The sequence below is a fragment of the Paramormyrops kingsleyae genome, chromosome 10 (genome assembly GCF_048594095.1).
Source record: "Paramormyrops kingsleyae isolate MSU_618 chromosome 10, PKINGS_0.4, whole genome shotgun sequence".
NCBI classification, from domain to species: Eukaryota; Metazoa; Chordata; class Actinopteri; order Osteoglossiformes; family Mormyridae; genus Paramormyrops; species Paramormyrops kingsleyae.
Genome location: NC_132806.1, coordinates 32047286 through 32069819, shown reverse-complemented (window position 1 = coordinate 32069819; position 22534 = coordinate 32047286). Strand labels below are relative to the sequence as shown.

Here is a 22534-nt window from a genome sequence, read left to right as displayed (position 1 = left end):
GTGATGTGTGAGAGTTATGCTGAATTCCTCAATGTGTGTGACACTAGAAAAAAATAGTTTATGCAGGAGATAACGAGGGAAAGTATTCGACAACTAATCATTTCCACATATTTAGAGCTGAAAAGGAAAATACTGTAGTAGATAAGCACTAAACTCAGATCCCAAGTGTTATTGTTATGAACTTATAAGTAAACTATTGCTAAAATCCCACATATAAGGTTATTAGAAAATAACTTTGATACAAATAGCTATTTCTCAGTATATCTGTACTGCATAGCAAAATAGACAATAGCCAAAAATTATTTATATAATACTTTATTTCATATATAAAAACAAAAATAACTTAATTTCATGTCTAAAATAATTACCTTAAAATCTGAGAACAAACATTGTGGAATACTGAAATTGTTACACAAGTTATGAAAATACAATCATGGAATGTCGAACGTTACATTTATTTGTTTCATTCACAAATTTGATACATTAATTATGCCTTCGGTTCTGCAAAAGTGAGGCTGATTATTTTGAGTTTGGCAAAACATTTAATGGACTGACGGTCTTCGCTTTGGGATAAGTATTTGCGGTGTATTTTGAACAAAGCATGTATAATCAAATCTGACCCCAAATAAAAACTGAGACACACAAGCCATTTCACGCCCCACCAAGAGGGGTACCACTCTCCTGAAAACTCACCCCCACTCCCTGTCCAGACCCCTTCCCCAGGTGGCTTTGGAAAAGCTTTTCAGGCACCAGCCTTGGCCTTAAAAATATATCATCACTGACGAAAGACATGATAATGACTCAGACAGACAACCATTACTGAATCACTTGATAGAACTCTATACCCTTATCTTCCCTGGAGGAAAGCTCTCTCCCTGGGGGCGATTTCTGAATGTCAGAGTTCCCCTAGCAGACAGAATTAGCATCTGTATATTTAAAGATGAGTCTGAGAGTAGGCACGGCAACAAAACCTATTACCATAATAAGGCCACTTAATTTGCACACAAGTGCAGGCGGTTGCATCCATCACAGCCTGCTAGAGCAGCAGCTCAGCCCGGCCTCGATCTGTCCCCTCGATGCAAAGGTTGCCAGTTAAAAGGTTACAGAGAGCAGAAGGTGATTCAGATTCTTAATCAAAGTATCCAAGTTCTTCAGTTCCAATCTGTCCCTTTATCATTCAGCAGCCACAGTAGCTACTGGAAGCTTAAATGTAACGTTTTACTCAACAAGAAATAAGAACAGGAAACTTTCAGAAGCATTTTGATATTTCAAGCAGCATTTGGAAGTTATTTTCTTAGGAAAAGGAATATGCTTCCATAAAGTTCTAAAATAATGGGGTCAGAATTTAATTTATTTTCCTCTTAAAAAATAATTTAATATTACATCAATCCAAAAATAATTTATAAAGGGTAACTTTTGTTTTTCTTGAAATATGTACACACAGTATTTAAGTATTTAATATAGTCGCAGTAGGTGAAGTACTCAGCTGCCAGACAGACAATGTAAGACAGGGTACCAAGACCGTTTTTTTAATACTGAAATGTAAAATATATATTTTACATTTGACAATACTATAATCTTATGCTTATGTATGAAAATTAACTCTCTCTTTGTCTTTATCTAATGGCCACATACAGATCCAGCTCCATTTACTCAAACTGGTGTTTCTCCATTGACTTATACTGGTTGGCATGTGACTAATCTTTAGGCATGTCCACATTTTTGTCTACAGCAGCCTACACCCTAACAGAATATTTAGCAAAATATTGTGAGGGATGCCAATGAATACAAGGCAGAAAACGGCCAGGTGTCCCAGCCAAGTTTGGACATAATGTTTTCAAAGACAGTGCCAAGGATGACTGTCCTTCTGTGGCTGCACTCAGGGGTCTTTGAAACTTTGGCTCCTTCAGGTCCCTGTCTGGCAGTGAAGAGTCTGCTGGGGTAGGCAGGGGTCGGTGGACTGGGCATCGTGGGTAAATACCGAATCGTTGTCCGAAGAGCATATGCTAGAAGTGTCCTCACAAGAAGGGGAGTATTGCTCGAATGGCGTTGATAGGTCCAGATACTAGGGGGAAGAAGGAAGAAATACCAGTTTAGCACCATTGCACCCCTGCCTGATGAAGTGGTCATTTACTGTGTACAGCTCCAAAATGATTCCAGGTGCCAGCAGAGTGGCACGTGTGCAGCCCGTAGTTCTGAGGAACGAGACCCACCTCGTTGGAGACGGACAGTAGCACTCGGTCCAGCTCTTCCACCAGCTGCTTGAAGGTGGGTCTCTGGCTTGGGACAGCATGCCAGCACTCCCTCATCATCACGTACCTGCGAGATGAAGACCCATCCAGTCAGCATTTTCATGCAGCATACGAAAACACATGAAATTCGATCAGGCCATCCTTGTTACCTTTTGGTGCTTTGATTATAATTGTTTGGACCCCTTACACTACAATTTCAATGATATGCATTTGATGGGGGGACACAGTGGCTACTTCTGTCGCTTCACACCTCTGGAACCAGGGTGTGCAGTTTGCATGTTCTCCCTTTGCGGTTGCCAGATATGCTAGGTTCCCACCATAGTCCAACAACATGCTGAGGTGAATTGCAGTTACCAAATTGTCTATGGGTGCATATGTGTGAGTGACTGGTGTGTGAGTGTGAGTGTGAGTGTGAGTGTGCCCTGCAATGGGTTGGCACCCCATTCTGGGTTGTTCCCTGCCTTGTGCCCATAGGCTCCATCTAGAAAATGGATTTGTTTGAGGAGAGGATCCTTAGTAATGGATGGATTCCATAATGTTAGCATAAAACTTGACACAAATGATGCTTGAAAGACACCACTTTCTATAAAGACATTTATAGCAATTCACCAACAGTTCTCTTGAAATTTTATCAACATTCAATATTACAGCATTTAGTAATGCAATTAAATATGGGAATACATTTAATAGTCAATTTAATACTGCTTAGAAATCTTCATAAAAGGGACCACATGGGTTCAGTTTAATTGGCTTTGTTTTTTGACAAGGTAATGTTTATACCAGACTATACCTAAGGGCCACATATAAAAACATCAATATCCTACTGGAGTTACTACCATTCACATTCACAGACTTGCAGTGTGGTGGGGCTTTGTGCACTGCATGTGTGTGCGGGGGGCGGGGGGGCTCCAGCCACTACTCACAGCTCATGCGTGCAGTTGGAGGGCTTGTCCATACGATGGCCTTCCCTCAGCAGCTTAAAGAGCTCCTCCACTGGAATCCCTGGGTAAGGGGATCCTCCCAGGGTGAAGATCTCCCACATCAAGACTCCAAAAGACCAGCTAAGTGGTACAGCAGACAAGGGAGACCAATGAGAAGATCCACACTTCAGGATGACAGCAGGTGGAGACCAGAGGCACATGCTGTGTACTGAAAGCACAGGCTGCAGATTTTACATGTGATTTACATTTTACATGTGCTTTACCTTTTACATGTGATTTACCTCTTACATGTGATTTACCTTTTACATGTGCTTTACCAAATAGGAACCAAGTCAGATATTATCATGTTCCAAAATGAATGCGTGTGGTACGTCTGCTTGGTCAAAGGTCTAACCAGGACCTTTCTTAGTTACACTTACACGTCACTCTGATGCGTGTAGACTCTGTCAAAGAGGGCCTCTGGTGCCATCCATTTCACTGGGAGACGCCCCTGACCATACAAAAGCGTGGACAGATGGGGATCGCACAGATGTAGCAGCGGTTAACTTTCATCTATTCCCCACTACCCTCCCCAATTACACCCATTAGCCTGCCTGTCAGTCAGGGGAGTGTCATTAAAAAGTAAATAAGACAGCAATTACAATTCGCGCGACTGAAGAAAGTACATGAAGGCTAATGATGTTCACATGCTTCTCTGGACACAGTGACGCCCCCTGGAGGTGTCGCCCTGCTATACTCACATTGGTGGTTTTCTTGTAATAGTCAATTTGGTGCACTCCTCTGGCCAGCCCAAAGTCCGCAATCTTCATCACATTGTCTTCAGTCACCAGAACATTTCTGGCTGCTAAATCCCTGTGGATGCACTTTTGGAAAAACACTTCTTATTAGACATAACACTTATATACATGAAACTTAGGAAATACATGGAAGGGAATGGTAACATTTTATTTGAAGGGACACAGATAATGTAGTAGTACATACTTACTTAATGCATTAATTAACCAGTAACTCATTTTCATCATTAATCAATTATGACAGTTCATCTATTCCATGCAGGAACTATATTGGTTAGTTATTAGCTTATTATTTAACTTAACTAATATAGTTCCTGAATGGAAAACATGAACCATAATGATTGATTAATGATGAGCAAGCATGGATCAGTATGTAGCCAACACTTAGTTACTGGTTAATTAAAACATTAAGTAAATGTTTACTACATTATTTGTGTCCCCTCTAAAGGGGAGTTCACAAAATCATCACGTCTTTTTTACAAGAATTATCATCTTAGTTTTTAAGTCAGTTTCCATTATTAAATAATAAGTCAACATGCCTGAAACTAAAATTTCTTAACAGAGGGTTAATTTATAAACTGGTAGTCTGAAAATTTAAGGCAAACAAATTAAAAGTTCACTTAGAAAAAAAAGGATTTCAAATGCTCATTTAGCAGGCACATTTTATCTTAGTGTGATCTTGCGGTAATAAAAAAACAACAAGAAAAAACTGTTAACAGGCTGAATGGTTGTCATTAAGTTTATTTTGGTCTCCATTTTAAATAGCAGCAGTATTGGGATACAGAGAAATGAATCCGCTGGTTTGTGGCAGGCATTGGCCGAGATTCCGGTCGGACGGGGAACGTTCCCTCCCGGGCCAGCTGGGCTCCAAGCTTCACTAATGGATTTACGACGCTTCTTTAAAAAGCCCAGCAGAGCCAGCTTGGAGGCAGCTGTAAACACTCATTGGTGGAATTCCCAGCGCAAGCATCTGGTGACAGTGAGAGCTGCTGAATGACACCAGGCTGGAGGAAGACTGCCGGGACACTCACCCTATTGGAGGCCAGGTATTCCATACCCCGTGCCACCTGGTAGGCACAGGAGAGTAGGTCCTTGAAGGTCAGCTGCTCCTCGGGCACCTTGGTCATATCAAAGGTGTAGTCCATGCCAGGCGGTCTGCGTGCCCGCAAGAACTCCCGAAGGTTACCCTTGGAAGCATATTCCACCAGGACATAAAGGGGGCCTGTGCAGATTTCATAGCTACTATTACTCACACCAGAGGAGATACCTCAGCAAAATCAGAAGCAAAGAATCCAGATGGAGTGAACACTGCAAGCAGAGCGCTGAGGGTGCTTACCATCCTTGGTACATACGCCCAGCAGGTTAATGATGTTCTTGTGCTTGTCCATCCCCTTCATCAACTCCATCTCGGAGATCAGGTCCGCAAGATCTTTGTCAGTGGCGTCATCTAAGCACGGAGATGAGGGCACGCATTGTGATCAGTGGGGGGGTGGTAGGGCAACGACTTCTTTCGTGATTCTGTGCAACTCAACCTTAGGTGTGACCCATGTACCTTTGAGCATCTTAACTGCTACAGCGGTTGACTGGCCTGGACTGTTCTTGTTTATTCCATACGCCTCTGCCTTTACCACCTGTCCAAAGCAACCTTCTCCCAGTGGCTTCCCAAGGGTTAAACTGATAAGAATACCATTTAAGTAGCGTCAGTATTATTCAAAAGCGTGTTAACATTTCATGCATTCAGTTACTAATCTCTTGATAATCTGGCAGCGATGACAGGAGCGTGGTGGGTACATGAATAATTGCGGGTGATGCAGCCAATCTTACCTCTCTCGGCTGAACTCCCAGTTTGGGTCAAAAGGCAGTTCAAATTCCATGACTCCGGCCAGTACGGGAGAGCAGCTCGAGGAGAGTCGAGCCACACGCATAAGAGAGGCACTGGACTTCGCTGACGAGTCTGAGTCCACTGAGTACTGAAAAGACAAACGACAAACCCCAGATTATGGTTATTGATCCTTCTCAGAAGAGTCTTTTGAAGCCTGACAACATCATGTCTCCAAATTTTTACGGCGTTATTGAAGTTCTTCTCACCTGTCTGCCTAAGGGAAATTTGGAGAGTTTTTGTACGGGGAGAGCTTCAAAATGCTCCCTGTTGGAATTTGCCTGCATGCGGCACAGTATGATGATAATAATCGTCATCACCAGAGCCAGCGACCCTGAGGCATATATGATAATGTCGGTATACTTGGTCTCGTCCGAATCCACCTGTCCGATTAGCTCGTCTTCTGTTAAAGAAACACACAAGAACTTCTTGCAGAAAAATGTAACTGTTGTTCAGAACATCTCATCATCTGATAGTGGTGCTGTCTTCTAGAAAGTGTTGGCAGGAGGGACAAACTATACCTGGTAGAACAGTGAGCCATGCAGACTGATAAGAATATCCGATAGAGTTCCCGGCCAAACAGGTGTACTCGCCAGCGTCCTCCATGGTGATGTTAGTCAGGTAGAGAACCTCAACGTCCGACATGTTCAGGCTGCCACTCTATGAAGAACCACCAAGAGATTAAGGTCAATGTCATCCATCCATCCATCCGTTTTCTGAAACCAGGCAAAAGGCAGAGAACAACCCAGGATGGGGCGCCAACCCTTCATAGGGCACACGCACACACCATTCACTCACACACCATTCACTCACACACCATTCACTCACACACCATTCACGCACACACCATTCACTCACACACCATTCACTCACACACCATTCACCTACAAGTCAATATTTTATGGTAAATGAGGCGTGCTCGTGCGTGTGAATGGTGTGTGAGTATGCCCTGAGATGGGTTGATGTACCATCCTATGTTATTCCCAGCTTTTGCTCCCATAGCCCCCCACCCACCCCTGAGTCAGATAAGCGGCTACAGAAAACATATAGATGGATGGATGAAATGAATGACAGATATGGGCATTTTACAAGTAAGTTTCACTTACCTTCAAGATCTGGACATAGGGGATGCCATCAGGGCCATATCGACTGCCGTTTCTCTCAATGTGCTTTAGCCACTGAATATGAGGCTGTGCATCACTGTAAACTTTGCAGTAAAACTGCACGTTGCTGCCCACTGCCGCAGTGGTGTTGGCTGGCAGGCCGGCCTGCAGGATGGGACGGTGCGGAGAGCGCTCTGCAACCAGAAAAGAGAACAGACGCCTTCCATGAAGTCTCCGTCCCACAACAGTGTCCGTGACCAAGAGAGGCCACACGTGCCATCAGACTAAGCGAAACAGCCCTCTCATCTGGAACAGTATGAATGGCCAAGGGAATACATTCACATTCACATTCAGATGCTTTATTGTCATTGTTGTTTCCACAGCAACGGAATTTAAAGGTGCATCCTATCCAATGTCACATCAAAACAATAGACACATTAGTAACAATAAAACATCCAATTAATAAACAAACAAACAGACCAGCACGTGTTTTCAGACGAAGCGACCCTTCTGCCCCGAAACAGTGTATGTAGCGTAATAGAGGTGCTAAGGGAAATGTGCCGTAAATATCTGCCTTTGGGAAGCTTCCAAACACATTTTTACATTGCATGCAAAAATTCAAGGGTACTGTAATTATGAACATCCGTACTGTTTGTCCTTATACTAATAAACACACAACGATAATTATGAGTCTTAATCAGATTAAGCAGATAAGCAGCGTGTCCAGTGCTGTGGACGACAAACGGTAACAGTTCCTTTGAAGTTGTCCTCTGTCAGCCATTCCCGCTCCCGCTGGTAGCGACAGAAGCCAGCACTGTTCAGGTGCTGCGGTGACCCATAATTATGGACCTTTATGGGCAGGAACCTGATTCCAGGGCTGATCTATCCAAAATGCTGCAATGTCTGCTGTTCCTGATTCACTAACTCGCACATTTATAAAGACATTCAAATATATAGGAAAGGTGTCCTCTGTTCCAGCTGAGGGTAAAAATGCTAAAAATATTTATAAATAATACTAAATAAATAAATCAAACTTTTAATTATGGTCAGCAAACGCATGTAGGGATGCACTATGCCTTGTGTCTTGCATGTGGTTTGCATTCTTTTTGGATGTAACAAGAGGCCAAAGATGCTGCCGTACCCAAAACGTCCAGGATGTAGCTGTGTGAAATGGCGCCGTACATGTTCTCCACTAGGCAGGTGTAGTTCCCTCGGTCCGACGGCACCACGCTCTCCATTACCAGGCTCCAGTGCTGGTGCCGCAGCTGTTGGAAGATCAACACTGAAATAAATCCCAGTGTCTAAAACAATCTGTTATTCTCACACATTAAGAGGCTACCATTTTACAATAAGACTACCCGTGTAAATGGTTTATAATCCAGTTATTAATTAGGTTGAAACACTTTGTAAATCATTAATGGATAATAATAAACACATTATTGTTATAATGTTATACGTTATAATGTGTTTATAAGTTATAACACAGATTTCTTTTTATTAATGACTTATTAAAATGTATAAGTGGGAAAAAGGGAACCTTATTGTAAAGGGGTACCAGAGGTATTATATGAATATACACGACATGACACACACTATATATACAAAAGTATCGGGACACCTGTAGTAATTACAGGAAGTAGCCACATAAGCCACACCCACTGCTGACATGCAGGTGTGTAATTAAACACACAGACATGCAACCTGCAGCCTCAAACAATGACAGCAGCTTGGGGGGGTCATACAGAAGAGGTTAGCCAGCCCAGCACCGTCTTTGGTCAGCATTGGACACCTTTCCAACAAGTTGTTTCTCCACATTTCTGTTCTGCTGGAGCTGCCCTGGTCAACGGCGAGTGAAGTGACTGTGAAGTGGCAACATCTGGGAGCAAGTTCAGCTGCGAGGTGGGGGCCACACAAGCTCACAGAGAGGGACCTGATCACCCAGCATCAATACCCAACCAGAATGGTAGCAGATCCCACCAGCAATGTCCCAGCATCTAATGGAAGGTCTTCCCAGAAGAGTACAGGCTATTTTAGAACTTATGGGTTAGCGGGCTTCATATTAATACCCTTTGAGTCAGTGACATGCTGGACAGGCTGGTGTCCAAATACTTTTGTCCATATAGTGTATTAGCTTCACAAGTCTTACGCAGCTTCCATTGCAATCAAATTTTTGGTATAATGAAGATATTTGTTCATAGCCATTCAGTGCCATTCTTGCATTTGGTCCTGGGCCTATCGAAACTATTGTTAACCGTTCAAGCATGTCCAGGGTATAGCAGCAATTAGGGCTTCTGCTGAAAGACACCCACCAAAAAAGAAGGAAAAAAACAAATAGCTTACCTTAATGCCGCCAATCCGGTGCTCGCCTCTGAAATCACGCCCATTCCTCAGCCAGCGAATGGTCGGAAGCGGACTGCCCATGGCGGGACATCGGAATTTCACTGTGTTTCCAGCAGGGACTGCGTACAGCTTCTTCTCCATGCGCTGGACATGTGTCCAGTAAGGTCCTAATGCAGCGTTTGACATCGAATATTATGTTAAATGAGGCCGGCATAAGATGCAAAGAGTAACAGAATTGTGTGCCAACAGACCTCGTGTGAAGTAGACTTCCTCATCGTCTGTTTCGGAATCTGCATCTTCCTGACCATTGTCTTCTTCATCAACCATGTCATCATCAGTTTCTTCATCCCCTGATCCTAGTGAGTCTAGATCATATGAAAAAAACAGACTTTTATCGAATCACGGTGCTACCCAAGCGACGGTTAAGGGTTGAAATTCCCGTGAGCAAACATGAATTATAAGCCTACCCTCAACCATAAGTCTCTTTGGATAAAAATATCAGCTAAATGAATAAATGTAAATGAATAGATGGATGAATGAATACTTTGTAATCTCCATTGTCAGACATGCTGTTAGACTTACCCACAGTGATTCTGAAGCTGCGAAGCTTCTCTCCCGTGCCACACAGCAGACACACGTACAATCCAGAGTCTTCGTAGGTTACGTCTGTGATCTCTATGGCGGCAGGACTGAAGAGCACGTTGGCGCTCTGCCGCATGCGATTGCTGTCCTTGTGCCAGCAGATGTTCCCTGTACGGTTTCCATCACAGTGCAGCTTGAGGATATCGCCTGGCTCCAGCAGTAAGTGCTCCACAGCCTCCTCCGTCTCTGATGCATCTTAGCCATGCGAAGAGTGGCGTCAGCGTCTTTCCAGTATGGCAACTCTACACACTTAAACAGAAGGCTGCGCTTCCCCCACTGTGACATTTTGAATCATTCCTTGACTTATTTCACGTGACAAGCCAACAGGGGTTCCTATGGTGATTCTGGACACCAATTCCCCCCCCGTTTGGCCTTCGGCTATTGTGGTATTGATAATGAGCCACACAGCCTGCATGGCAGGCTGACAAAGACAGTAATGAAAATGTCATAGCGTGACAGAAGCTGGGGTTTCGCACCAGAAACTGGAGCGGATTTCCCGGACAGCCAATGGCCAGATGCTGAAGCCTAAGTCGTCTCAGGCCATGGAGACACACTGGAGGTTCGTAGCCTTTTACACACTATGAAATCTTTCACCTCAAAGTCCACTTCTAGACCTTACCTTCTGACTTCCGTTCTGAAGGCCCGGCTGCTCCAGATAATTGCTCTGAAATATACCAGAAATAACTGTATGTATGATGTTCACCTTGGACACTTATATCAGGCATTTCAAAATTTCCAAATGTCTTCTCTAACATACAAAGTGCAAAGGTGCCCACTGTGGTCCTATCAGATCTGGCCTCCTAATCATCTCCTGTATCTCACTGGTGAATCCTCCCCTGTATCTCACTGGTGAATCCTCCCCTGTATCTCACTGGTGAATCCTCCCCTGTATCCCACTGGTGAATCCTCCCCTGTATCTCACTGGTGAATCCTCCCCTGTATCTCACTGGTGAATCCTCCCCTGTATCCCACTGGTGAATCCTCCCCTGTATCTCACTGGTGAATCCTCCCCTGTATCTCACTGGTGAATCCTCCCCTGTATCCCACTGGTGAATCCTCCCCTGTATCTCACTGGTGAATCCTCCCCTGTATCTCACTGGTGAATCCTCCCCTGTATCCCACTGGTGAATCCTCCCCTGTATCTCACTGGTGAATCCTCCCCTGTATCCCACTGGTGAATCCTCCCCTGTATCTCACTGGTGAATCCTCCCCTGCCCCTTCACCACCTTAGCTACTGTGTGGTGAGCGTACTGGTGCAGAATGGCTGCCGTCGCATCATCCAGGTGGGGGCTGCACAGTGGGGGTGGATGAAGTGGCTCCCCATTACTTCTGTAAAGTGCTTTGGGGGGGTCTTGAGAATAGCACTATATAAATGTAACATTCATTCATTCATTCATTCATTCATTCATTCATATGTGGTTAAATGTCACAGGTAGGGAAATATGGGCAACTGTTAAGATCCCTGTCATTGTAAATGCCTTAGAAACACATACAGTATAGCAGGTGTACCTGTCAGGACAGTCAACCATGCTGACTGATAAGAGAATCCAAAAGAGTTTTCTGCTAGACATGTGTATTCCCCGCTGTCTTTGGCAGTTACGTTGGATAGATAAAGAATCTCCATGTCTGATATTTTGATAGTGCCATTCTACAAACAATAAACAGAAGAGAGAATAGTTACAGAAAGCTACAGAGAATAAACAGAGAATAAGAGGCATCTTTATATCTTACCTTTATAACTCGCCCATAGGGGAAACCATCAAGCCTGTACTGGCTGCCATTCTGTCCAGTATGCTTTAGCCACTGCATGCGGATCAGCATGTCACTCTGCGAAGCTCCACTGACTTTGCAGTAAATCCGCACGTCACTGCCCAACACAGCCGTGGTATTAGCTGGCAGACCCTCCTGCAGAACTGGCTGGTATGAAGGAAGTGCTGAAGCCAGGAGAAAGGAAATTATTCAGCATACTCAGGGAAGAAGTCCCTTGTCTTGGGATTTTGCTCCATAAGTGGAAAGTTTGTGGTGTTTATAACATTTTTCCAGCTGTAGTAAAATGTTTGGTGGAGCTACATAGACCTAATGGGCTGGAAAACAACTGTCAATCCAAAAAACACGGAACCTCACCTGGTAGGACCTCGATCCAAGCCGACCGGAAGGACCGTCCTTCAGAATTCTCAGCTTTGCACACATATTCGCCTGCGTCTTCAAGAGTGATGTTTGTCAGAGGGAGAACGGAACCTTGGGTGAGGCTTCCGAGAGGTGTCTGAAAGAAAAGCAACGTTCGTGATCAGCATAAATAGCCACTTTAACGTTGATGGTACCGATAACAGAAAATGAAACGTCAAGCACAGACCATCTCTGAAGTTCTCACTTACAGTCAATGCCCTGAGGTGAGAATGACCATCAGCATTCAGGTGACCAGCGTCTTGCTTGAACCACTGCACATAAGCTGATAATCGCTTTTGGACTTTGCAGATGAGTTTCACCTCCCCTCCTACTGACACAGTGGCATTTTTGGGGTATCCTGGCTGAAGGAGGGACCGTGAAAATGTAAATTCTGGGGAAAAAAGGCAATGACATGTAAATATTTCACATACTGGCTCCTTGGTCAGTTTCTTCACTAATTGCTTCCTGTAAGTATTCATATGAAAGCCAATCTGTTCCTCTTCTATTAAATGCTCTTTTTCCTTTTTGGAGTTTAGCTTAAAAGAAAGGCAAGGAAACAGATTCCTCCCATTTACTTAAGGGCATTTATTGCCACAAGCACTTTTCTTTATGTCGTTTATTTTACAGTACATCCTGTGTTTCCAGAGTCTGCATGAACAAGAATGTTTCTTCAGGGTGTTCATAGAAAACCAAGCAAAGTAGCATATGTAATGTCTACACTGGATAAGCCAATAAAACAAGCACATGATTTTTAAGAACCGTGTTTGACTGTGACTTAGGCCTGCCTAGGTTAGGCATCACCGGCTGAGCTCAGGCGCTCATCCCTGAGGTGGTTTGTCGTGTGGTGGATGTGGTAATGCGCTGTAATCAGCACATGCTCCTTACTTCTTCTCTACATTGCCTGTAAAAATTCTCTGCTCATGCATACTGAGGCAAAATTAAAACAAAAGACAAATCTGACTAGAAATGTAACACACCCATTGTGTTATTCTCATTGTCTCTGCTAAATGTATTTATATGAGATGCATTTCTATGTAGCATTAAACACACACAACCACACACACACACACACACGTGTGCACGCGTGTGTGTGTGTATATATATATATATATATTTCACTATACCTCTTTCATCTAACCTAGCTACCTAAATATCAAAAATATTCTAAGAGAACAAATGATTCATAAAAATGGCCACCCCTTATACAGTGTAGAACAGGGGTACACAATATGTCAAAAAAATGACATTGTGGAGGCCCATGAACTAAATGCAGTCAAATGCAGTCGATGTGCATTCGGCTATAGCAAGATTTACTTAAAGAGCATGCCGTGACAGATATATACATCTCAGAAAATAACAAAGTCCGTAAAATATACTTAGATGTGTTTCAGAGCGTGTTCGAAAGTTGTTTAATACACAGAAAGTCACAGTAATTTTCCTGAGTAAGAGACAGACCCTTTAGGCTGGTAAGGAGTAGATATCGGCATCCATTTGTACAGTATCAATGTGAGCCCCCTACCCCCATCAGATACGGCCTCCCCCTCTACTGGCATGTGTCCAGGCAGATTTACATTTCCGAGCCTGGGGGCTTAGGTGGGATCGAGTACAGCACGAAAGACGGGCAGAAGGTTTCTCCTAAACAGATTACATCACTCCTAGTTCCTGTTGCCGTGCATTCCTCATGAAGCTTCATTCCAGCATTGAAATAAAGCTTTCCCCAGTGAAATAAAGCTTGGCTTATGTCTAACTGTACACCCAAAAAGCCAAGCAGTACAAACATTCCCAATGCAGGGGGCAAATGATGACTGCATGAAATGCAGAACCTAAAACATCCTGCTGATTTGTGTACATATATCATCACATTTGTTGTTGTGTACAGAATCCCACGGCAGTAATTGAATGCGGCTGTCACAGAGCTTCGTATACCTGTCACTGCATCCTCCTTGGCCACTACTTCATCAGCAAAAATGATGAGGAGACAAAGCTTGAAGACAAGAATCATCTTGAAATGGAGATCTGAGTTTGTGAGCAAGTTCTGCTAAGGGTCAAGCAACTTCAAACCTGCAAAACATTTTAATGATAATTTATGTCAGCATCTAAATTTCACGCTTTCTACTCTGTTATAGCAGGACTGAATTAGAAATATATGAATAACATTTTTTCTTCCACCAAATCTCATTTGCAATAACGAAATAGCCATTTACAAACAAATGCCATATGTTATACTGAACCATACATCCATTGGTTGTCAAGTGTCTATTGTACGGTCTCTGCTATCAGCAACATGACCATGAATAGGTGGGTGTAAATGTCTCTCTACTGCTTGCTGTTGTGGCTAAATGAAAGTGTATTTGCCTGCATAATACGGCCATCACAAAAAAACCTTTTGAAGCCCTGGAAACTGTAGGCCACGATCGAATGATAAGTATATTACACGTCAGATTTCAGTTTTCTCAGCGCTCGTTTTCTGTTCTCATCCATAATGTGATGGGAAAACAGCATTAGTGTCACTCAACTATAAATAACCTGTCACGTATGACTATGTTAAAAAATTACGTAGCCTTTTAGTTTTTATTCTAGGATGGATGGTTTAAAATCTATAAACTACATGTGTATGTGAAAAAAGTATGTATTCTGAAATATAGACCACCTGTGCACTGGTTATAGCAAACAGTCGCTGCTGTTTCTGTAATTCGGATCAGCTAACAGGCAGCCCCGTCACCTCGGTCCTTATGGACAGGATTGCAGAACAAACGCTTCTATTAGAAATCAAAGCGCTGTATTCTCGGTTTATTCGCGGTTACAGCGGGTTCGCCGGCGGTCCGGCTCAGACTGCGTCGTTTCACGTCCTTATTGAATTAGCGCATCCAACACTCTTCAGAATAAATCGAGTGGAAGTTCTTTAATCGTACCCAAAGTGCAATTTATGACGCATTAAACATTTAATTAGGTACATACTAAAATTTATAGGCTTAAGTTTTTTGCTTGATGGTAAATGAGGGTTTTCAATTGATTATATTTAATAGGAATAGGCTGCCGTTTCCTCATTCACTCTAAAATGACTCCTTTATCGGCCAACAGTTCTGCCTGTCGTTATCTTACATACATGTGCATTGCTGTTTAAAAATAAATAAATGCTTAAATTAACAATAAAACAAATGTGAATCTAATACACGGCAGATTATTATATACACTACCACAATGTTATTCATTACCTTTCTACTCACCTCGTTATGTTGAGTTCTTATTTTAATACAAAATTGAAAGAATCTCCGATATCCCATCCAAGTCGGCAGATAGATGCAACTCCCATGTAAATAATACAGTATGTCCCACTCCTAGAATTTGCAGAACACCATGCCGACTGGCGTCCTGACTTCCATTATGAACTGGAAGATGCTTAGAGGAAAATTTTCAAAAACCACCGTAAAGTTCATAAACCGAACATGTGATTTCTTCTTTCCTTCTGACAAACACGGATAACAATATCGTCTAGTTTTCTTCAGGCGAATAGAAACAAATCCAACTCCGTTGTAAAAAAAATAAAAATAATTAAACTGTATTTAAAGTTGGGAGGCGAGAAAACAGCAGATGTTCAGTCACTGCCATGTCGTCGCACTTTCTCCCCCGTCCACTGGCCGCTCTATAATGGTTTTTCCTGCAGGAACCCGGAGCAGTTAAAGTCTCAATTAGCGACTCTCAGATTACACTGCAACACTGCATTTTGCTGCCACTGCAGCTCGGCTCCGTGTGAAGTATAGGAGTCACAACAATAGCGCAAAATGGGAGCGAATACGAGGGTCTGATACCTCCCCCCCCCCCCAAAATGAAATCCCCCACCAGCCCCCAAGTGACAAATGTAAACGACAATGTTCCCCTGGAATCGTTAAAACGTGCCACGATTTCAGTGCAGGACTCGAAAGACGTGCGTCACCACAGTATATAACGATCGCGCACAGGTTATAAATAACTAATATCACGTTAAAAATCTGCATATATGCATATAAATAAATACATATGTGTGTGTGTGTATAAGTATTGAAAACACCATAGTTTTTTCTAAACTACAGGATCTTCCTCATGTTATGGTATTGAAAGTTTATAATGATACTAGAAAACTCTTTAGCTTCAGCACAAGATAGTTTTATTACATGATTAAATTACTGCAGGACAAACAAGGCGTGTACTCTCGGGTCATATGTTATTACGAGCCACTCAAAGTCTCAATTTAATAGCCCTGAATTGAGCTTTCATTCCATTAAACCGTCGTTTAGAAACTGGCCCAGAATCCTCACGTTTAAAATGTTGCTATATGATCAAATACATTTTAAATTTTATATTAAGCCCGATAGGATATATATATAAAAAAAAACGATAAATATATGCGAATACATCTCCAATTTGAGAGTCTGTTACGTTTTTGAACCGATCTGGTCAATTTTGTCTAAACATTACAGGCAAGTTTATTTTCTCAATTAAAACGAAGTATTAAAATCTATATCTGCTAACTATCAGACACATCAGCCCTGCTTTCTAATAAGATCAGTAAAGCCTTCCAAAAATCTGGTTTGCAAAGACTGTCCCCCTCTTTAAGGACTTAACCGGCAACAAAGGGAAAAGAGGTGTCCAAGCCTTCATCGTCTGATTGCCCTGGCAGGTGACCCACTGCTATGCCCACTTGTCACTGGCATGACACACTGCACAGTGACTGCGCCCCAGGAGTGAGCGTGTGTTCGGAGACACTCTGCGGGACAGAGCTCGAGTGTCGCTCAGATAGAGTCCTCCTCCTTTCACTCCTGCTCCTTGGCTCTCCCTCTTTCAAAAACCCCCTGACATTCCTCTCCACAAAGGGAGCCCCCCCCCCCCCCCCCCCCTCACAGTCACCCCCAGCTCGCCTCACCCCGCCATTGAGGCAGGGAACACCAACAACACTCCCCGCCACCCCTGCTCCCAAATCCCCAGCGTGGGCTCCTTTTGTGGCAGCCGGGTGAATCAGAATACCCCATTAAAGCCTATTATCTCTACCCCGTGTTTCACTCCACATCCCCTGCTAACCGCCCATTTCAAAGGGCATCCTATTCTGCGAGCCCTTTCTTGCCAGCCTAATCGTACGTATATGTATTCTTTAATCCATTTTTAAGACTTCGCCACTGAAGACTACCAGCATGGCCAAGGAACCCACTAGCAGAAATCATTGAGATCATGGAATGAGCTTTGTGTCTCGTGCTTAACATTTTTCCATTGACAACTGTTCTTAGTCAAAATCTTACTGGACTGGAATTCTTTATATAGTTTCTAACCAATTTTTATTGCCATGGTAATACCTCTCTTTCACAGTTGAATTGTTCATTATTTATGATTATCTCACAGAGAGTTTAAGGTTAGATATTTGCATTGCTCATAACGTGAAGTAGGCAAATTATTGAAGATGGAAGACAGAAAAGAGCAGGTGACTGGTAGCGTATCTCGGGAATCCTGTTATCTGAGTTTGTGGAATTATGCATTTATCAAAGCATGAAATGGTTTTCATCTAAAGTAATGACACGTGCCTGTCACATGCTCATGGCTCTGATGACATTGCAGGAAACATTTATGATTCATGGTTAATTCATTCAGAACTTCATGTGGCAGGTATAATATTTATACCTGCCACTCTAAATGCACAGATAGGGATTTTTTCTTCTCTTCTGGGTTATTGCATGCTGGCCGTATTGATGCTGATGCAACATTATTGGACCTAATTGTTGTGTTAATTAGCTGCAGATGGATTGGCTCTGCAAGTAAACACAGAACAGCATAAATTAAATTTGAAATCTCAGTTTAACCTTTCAGTGACAGTGGGCATTTTCACCCAGCTGAATTATTTTCAATTATTATAGGATGGTGTGGAAAGTTCCACCTTTCAAAATACTCATTTTTTTAAAGGAAATGTGCAGTTTTGTATTTTGAGTAATTCGGTGTCTGCCTGATTTGTGTGCCTGACCATAAACACCCCTGGCTTTAGAGAGGAAGGGTGGCCATGAATTACTGTTTTCGGATAAGGCAATAAACTTGAGACATCTCAGGAATGTAACATTGGGCATGAAACTAGGGGGGGACACACACAGACAAGGGGGGGGGCGTGTACTCCAAAACAGCACAACAATATTTAACATTTTAATAACTCTCCAAAACAAAGGTGTAACAGGTGAGGAGGGGTATTTTCAAAAGAAGATATTCAAAATTATTTACTTTAGGAATAAAGTTCTGGAGCAACGTAGATCAGCAGCTTTTAAAAAATACCAGAATTATTTTCATTAAATTCTGATGCTACATTACAAAATCAGGAATATGCGCAAGAAAAGTATATAATGTTTTAATTGATAAGAAGCTGTGTGTTACCTTAACTCTCATGTTTGTAAGTTGTTTTTTTTCATAGAATGTATATTTCTACATGGTAGAGATCTTAAGCAGATTCTCCTCCCAGGGTGATTGAAAATATTGGTTGGTGGGCTATGTCAATGATTTACTGAAGGATCTGACCAATGTATAATAATGCAGTGTGAACGCTGAGTGGGGTCAAACATTTGGGAGCCCAATTGAGCGTATTGGTTTAGGACTATTGTTCTCTGTTAGAGTTAATTATTACACAAGCTGCCTTGATAAAGGACAGTGGGAGAAGGACTATAGTAATGCAAGTAGGGGGGGTTCACTACAAACACCGCCTGGGAGAGACTCTGTGTCCTCTAACACCCGCTGTTTTTATAAAGATGGATATCACAGCTGTCACTGTTTTTACTTGCATCTTTTCTTAAGCTTCCTTTGTGTTTCTTCTTCTGTTCCCTTTGAAGTAGGGCCAAGCGGGGCATGCGTGACCTAACACAAGATGAACCTGCATTAAACTCTGTCCTTGGGATTCGCTCATTGGCGAGTACAAATGCCTCAAAGCCTTTGGGGGAGCAGAATTTTAACATGTCATAGCGATCTTCTGAAAGTGACGCTGGGTGCGTATTTGTGTGTGGGATTGCGCAAACACAGAAGTTCATTAGCACAACGTGCTATTGTTTCGGTGTCGTTGTTTTAATGATTTTATGAGATTTAGCGCCTGCTATAATCACATGCGGCAAAGCAGTCACATTAAGACCAATAAAACTGTCACATGTTGCTTTTCAGTATTGTAAAATCAGAGAACATGGTATAAGATTACAGAAAATCCAAAATATCATAAATGTTCTGAACTGAGAGGGCCAAAGCAACATAAAGACAGACATTATGACTTCTTTATATGAAGTATGTTACACTAAGGTTTCTGCGTGTGTTTGTCTGAGATGGATTTAAATATGTAAATTCTCCTAAATTTTGCCTTCTTGGGATCGCAAAAACAAAATAATGCAACGTGCTTGAAGAGTACAGCACATCTTCATTGCAGGAAGTTTCTTCTTTGTTTATGCACAAACGTCTTGTCGTTGTTGGGGACAGAATGATTGCTGCTGTGTCAGTAATATACATTCCAATGCGAAATAAAGCAAAGGGCTGATGTGTGTTTTTATGATGATGTGGTTCTCCCTGCAAATCATTTCTATAAATACATAAAATACAGGCACTCAGATTGTTGGAAATATTTCAAAGTGGTTGGTCATTTAAATGAGACAGGCAAATGCTGACATGCATTCATAATTATCCATCTGGATCTGGGAATACCTGTTGTTACCTCATTGTCTGTAAATTGGCTCCATTGCATCAACAACGTTTCACTTGATTCCTGTTTCTTCACAGATTTCTTCATTAATCATTAATGATAAGAATAATGATTCATAATGCCACCTTCTGGAACAGTAGCTAAATCATAGTGAAGAAACATCTGGCACAATCCTACAGATTAGCATTAAGTCTAACAATATCCCTAATTTTATTTCCAAATCTGCATCTTGACCACCTTTTGGATACACCTCCAGTGGTAATCCTGTAAATCTCCTGAGCATCAGCTCAAACCCCTCAGAAAAAAGCAATCGGGTTGCATTGTGAGGTTCGATGAAGAGCTCATGTGTATGACTGGGGGGTCTGGAGCAGAGACCTGAATCTCTTCTTTCTTTTCTTTTATACAGTGTTGCAACAGCTAAGGGCTTCTTTCAAAGATGGGTGGAGCATAAATTGCAGGATTTTGCAACATCAATGTTTTTGTCTAACGATACTTTATCCCTCAGTCTGTTCAACATTTTCACTAAATATACATTGTTGATGAACTTGCAATTAGCACTCTCTCAGCTGAAATGTATTATTTGAATGTATCTGCATTTCCTTTGTTTGTATTCATTTATGTCTTATTAATTGACACATGCAGTATCAGTGCATTATGCATTATGAAAGTCATCCATGTTTTTGCCATTAACAACAAATATGCTAAAGAATTTAACTGAGATTTCAGCCATTGGCATCTATATTTATTTACTTTTCATCCATTTGATGCTATTTTATTGGTATATCAAGACGGGAAAAGCCTGATATTATATGGTTCATGTAAGATACAACAAACTCATTAGCAGGATCCAAATGCAGCCAGAACACACATCAGCCCAAACCCTCAGTTTCATAACCACATGCCTCTGTCAGGGCGAGAAAGAATTTTCTGCTTCCTTGCTGTCATCACCGGGAGCACCTTTCAGTTAAGATGTTTTATTTCATGGTTTCAGGCATCAATATAAACTCAGTACTAGTCAAAGGTCTAGACACACCTACTGAAAGTCATTTGATTTCCAACAAGATAAGGACCCTAAGTACACCTCATGTTAAGTTATGTAAGTACTGTTTTATCTTGTGAACAAGGAAAGAGACAGAATGCTGCAACCCATGAGCCCGGGTGGGGTTGGGGGGGGGGGGGGGGCGTTCATTGAAGCAGGATTTCTCAGTTAGCTGGGTTAACTTAAGCAAGTAGTCATGATTGTCCAATAGGAATGCGCCTTACCTAAACTCTTATTGGCCAATCATGACTTCTAACTTAAGTTAACCGAGCTAACTAAGAAATCCTGCTTTGTGGAACAGGCCCCTGCCCCCCCCACAATCCCCCGACTTAAACCCTATACAGCTGGTTTGGGATCTGTTGGATCAATAGTAAGAACAAGGTAGTCAACTTGTGCCCAGAACTTGCGGAAACTCCTTCAGGACTGTTGCAAAAGCATTTTGGGTGGCTACATCTGGAAGCTGGCTGGAGGAATCCCATAAGTGTACCATGCTGTCATCGAAGCAAAAGGAGACAATTTTGAAGAGTCTAAAGTTTGAGAAAACTTTGAGATATTGAACACTTCTCTTGGTAATTGCAATATCTGATACGCATTCCTTAATTACCATTTACTATAAGGTGAATAACACAGCTAAAAGACAAATGTATTGAAAGTAAGTGTGTCCAGACTTCTGCCTGGTGCTGTACATACTGTAAATGTATAAAAAAAAAGGACCAGAGGAGGGGTGTAAAGTCACCTCAGCTCAAATGGACACATTCAGCAACACAATACTCTCTGCTGTGACTGTGTTCTATTTGAAGAAATTCGAGTATGTTTGACTGTTTACATGTCTTATAAAAGCTGAGAATTTATGTCTTAAGTGATCAGATATTTCCATTTACATAGCATGTTCATTTCTGAGTAAGAGCTGGCATGCTTATCCCTGCAATAATGCCTGAAACGTTACTGATTAACCTGGTTTATGCCTGGTTTTGCAGTAACAGTGCAACTGATGTTGCTCTTGAAATGTACAAAGTAATTTATTTCAAGACATTAAAGTGACATGAACATTCGATGTTTTAAGCAATATATTTTTCATCTCAAGCAGTTGTCTTTCACTCAAAATCGTATTCATTTAATGAATGCAGCGTTCATCATCTAGTTTACAAGGAACGCAGGCTGTCAGGGGCCGAACGTGGAGATGAGCCTGTGTCCTTCCCCTCTGCAGAATAACGATTTTGCTTTCAGGTGAATCCATGGAGCCGGCGTGTGGTTTTGTTCCAGCCAAAGTGTACTTTCTGAAGCACAGAGGGATTTGTAGCTGTCCCCATCTGTGCTTAATTAGCACAACAATGGTGCCCAGTGCTGCTCAATGAGGCCCAGCATTCAATGCCTTGTTTGGCTCAGCTCAAGGCCTTCAACAAATACACTGGACCCTTGGAAACAATGCATTCATTAACATGCTAAAAATAACTATAACTATATATATAACTCTATATATATATATTTTATTATTATTTTTTATTATTATTTATTTTTTTACATATACAGTACAAAAGTCACAGACAATTTCATTTAAACTATTTATCTGGGCAGTAGGTGTGCAAAACACAGTTACACATAATTTAATATAACTAACTCATCAGGATCAATTCCATCCCAGGACTAAATCTATCAGTCAATCTATTGGTTAATTAACTTCATGAGGTGTTAATTAGCCA

The 22534-nt window shown here is 42.0% G+C and overlaps 1 protein-coding gene across 1 annotated transcript; it reads right to left on the bottom strand.

The window, feature by feature from the left end:
* Positions 1-331: 331 nt before the first annotated feature.
* LOC111847950 (fibroblast growth factor receptor 4-like) lies at positions 332-15912 on the bottom strand. The gene is made up of 23 exons (XM_023819581.2): positions 15345-15912; positions 14044-14178; positions 12327-12508; positions 12076-12214; positions 11683-11885; positions 11461-11599; positions 10571-10615; positions 9892-10146; positions 9561-9674; positions 9310-9476; positions 8111-8234; positions 6973-7163; positions 6388-6526; positions 6076-6269; positions 5812-5957; positions 5540-5661; positions 5324-5434; positions 5019-5209; positions 3934-4056; positions 3613-3683; positions 3176-3313; positions 2214-2319; positions 332-2065 (listed from the first exon to the last, which is right to left on the bottom strand). Exons 2-23 carry the CDS (start codon positions 14117-14119, stop codon positions 1907-1909), a joined length of 3135 nt encoding a protein of 1044 aa, XP_023675349.2. The 5' UTR covers positions 14120-14178; positions 15345-15912; the 3' UTR covers positions 332-1906.
* Between the last annotated feature and the right edge of the window lie 6622 nt (positions 15913-22534).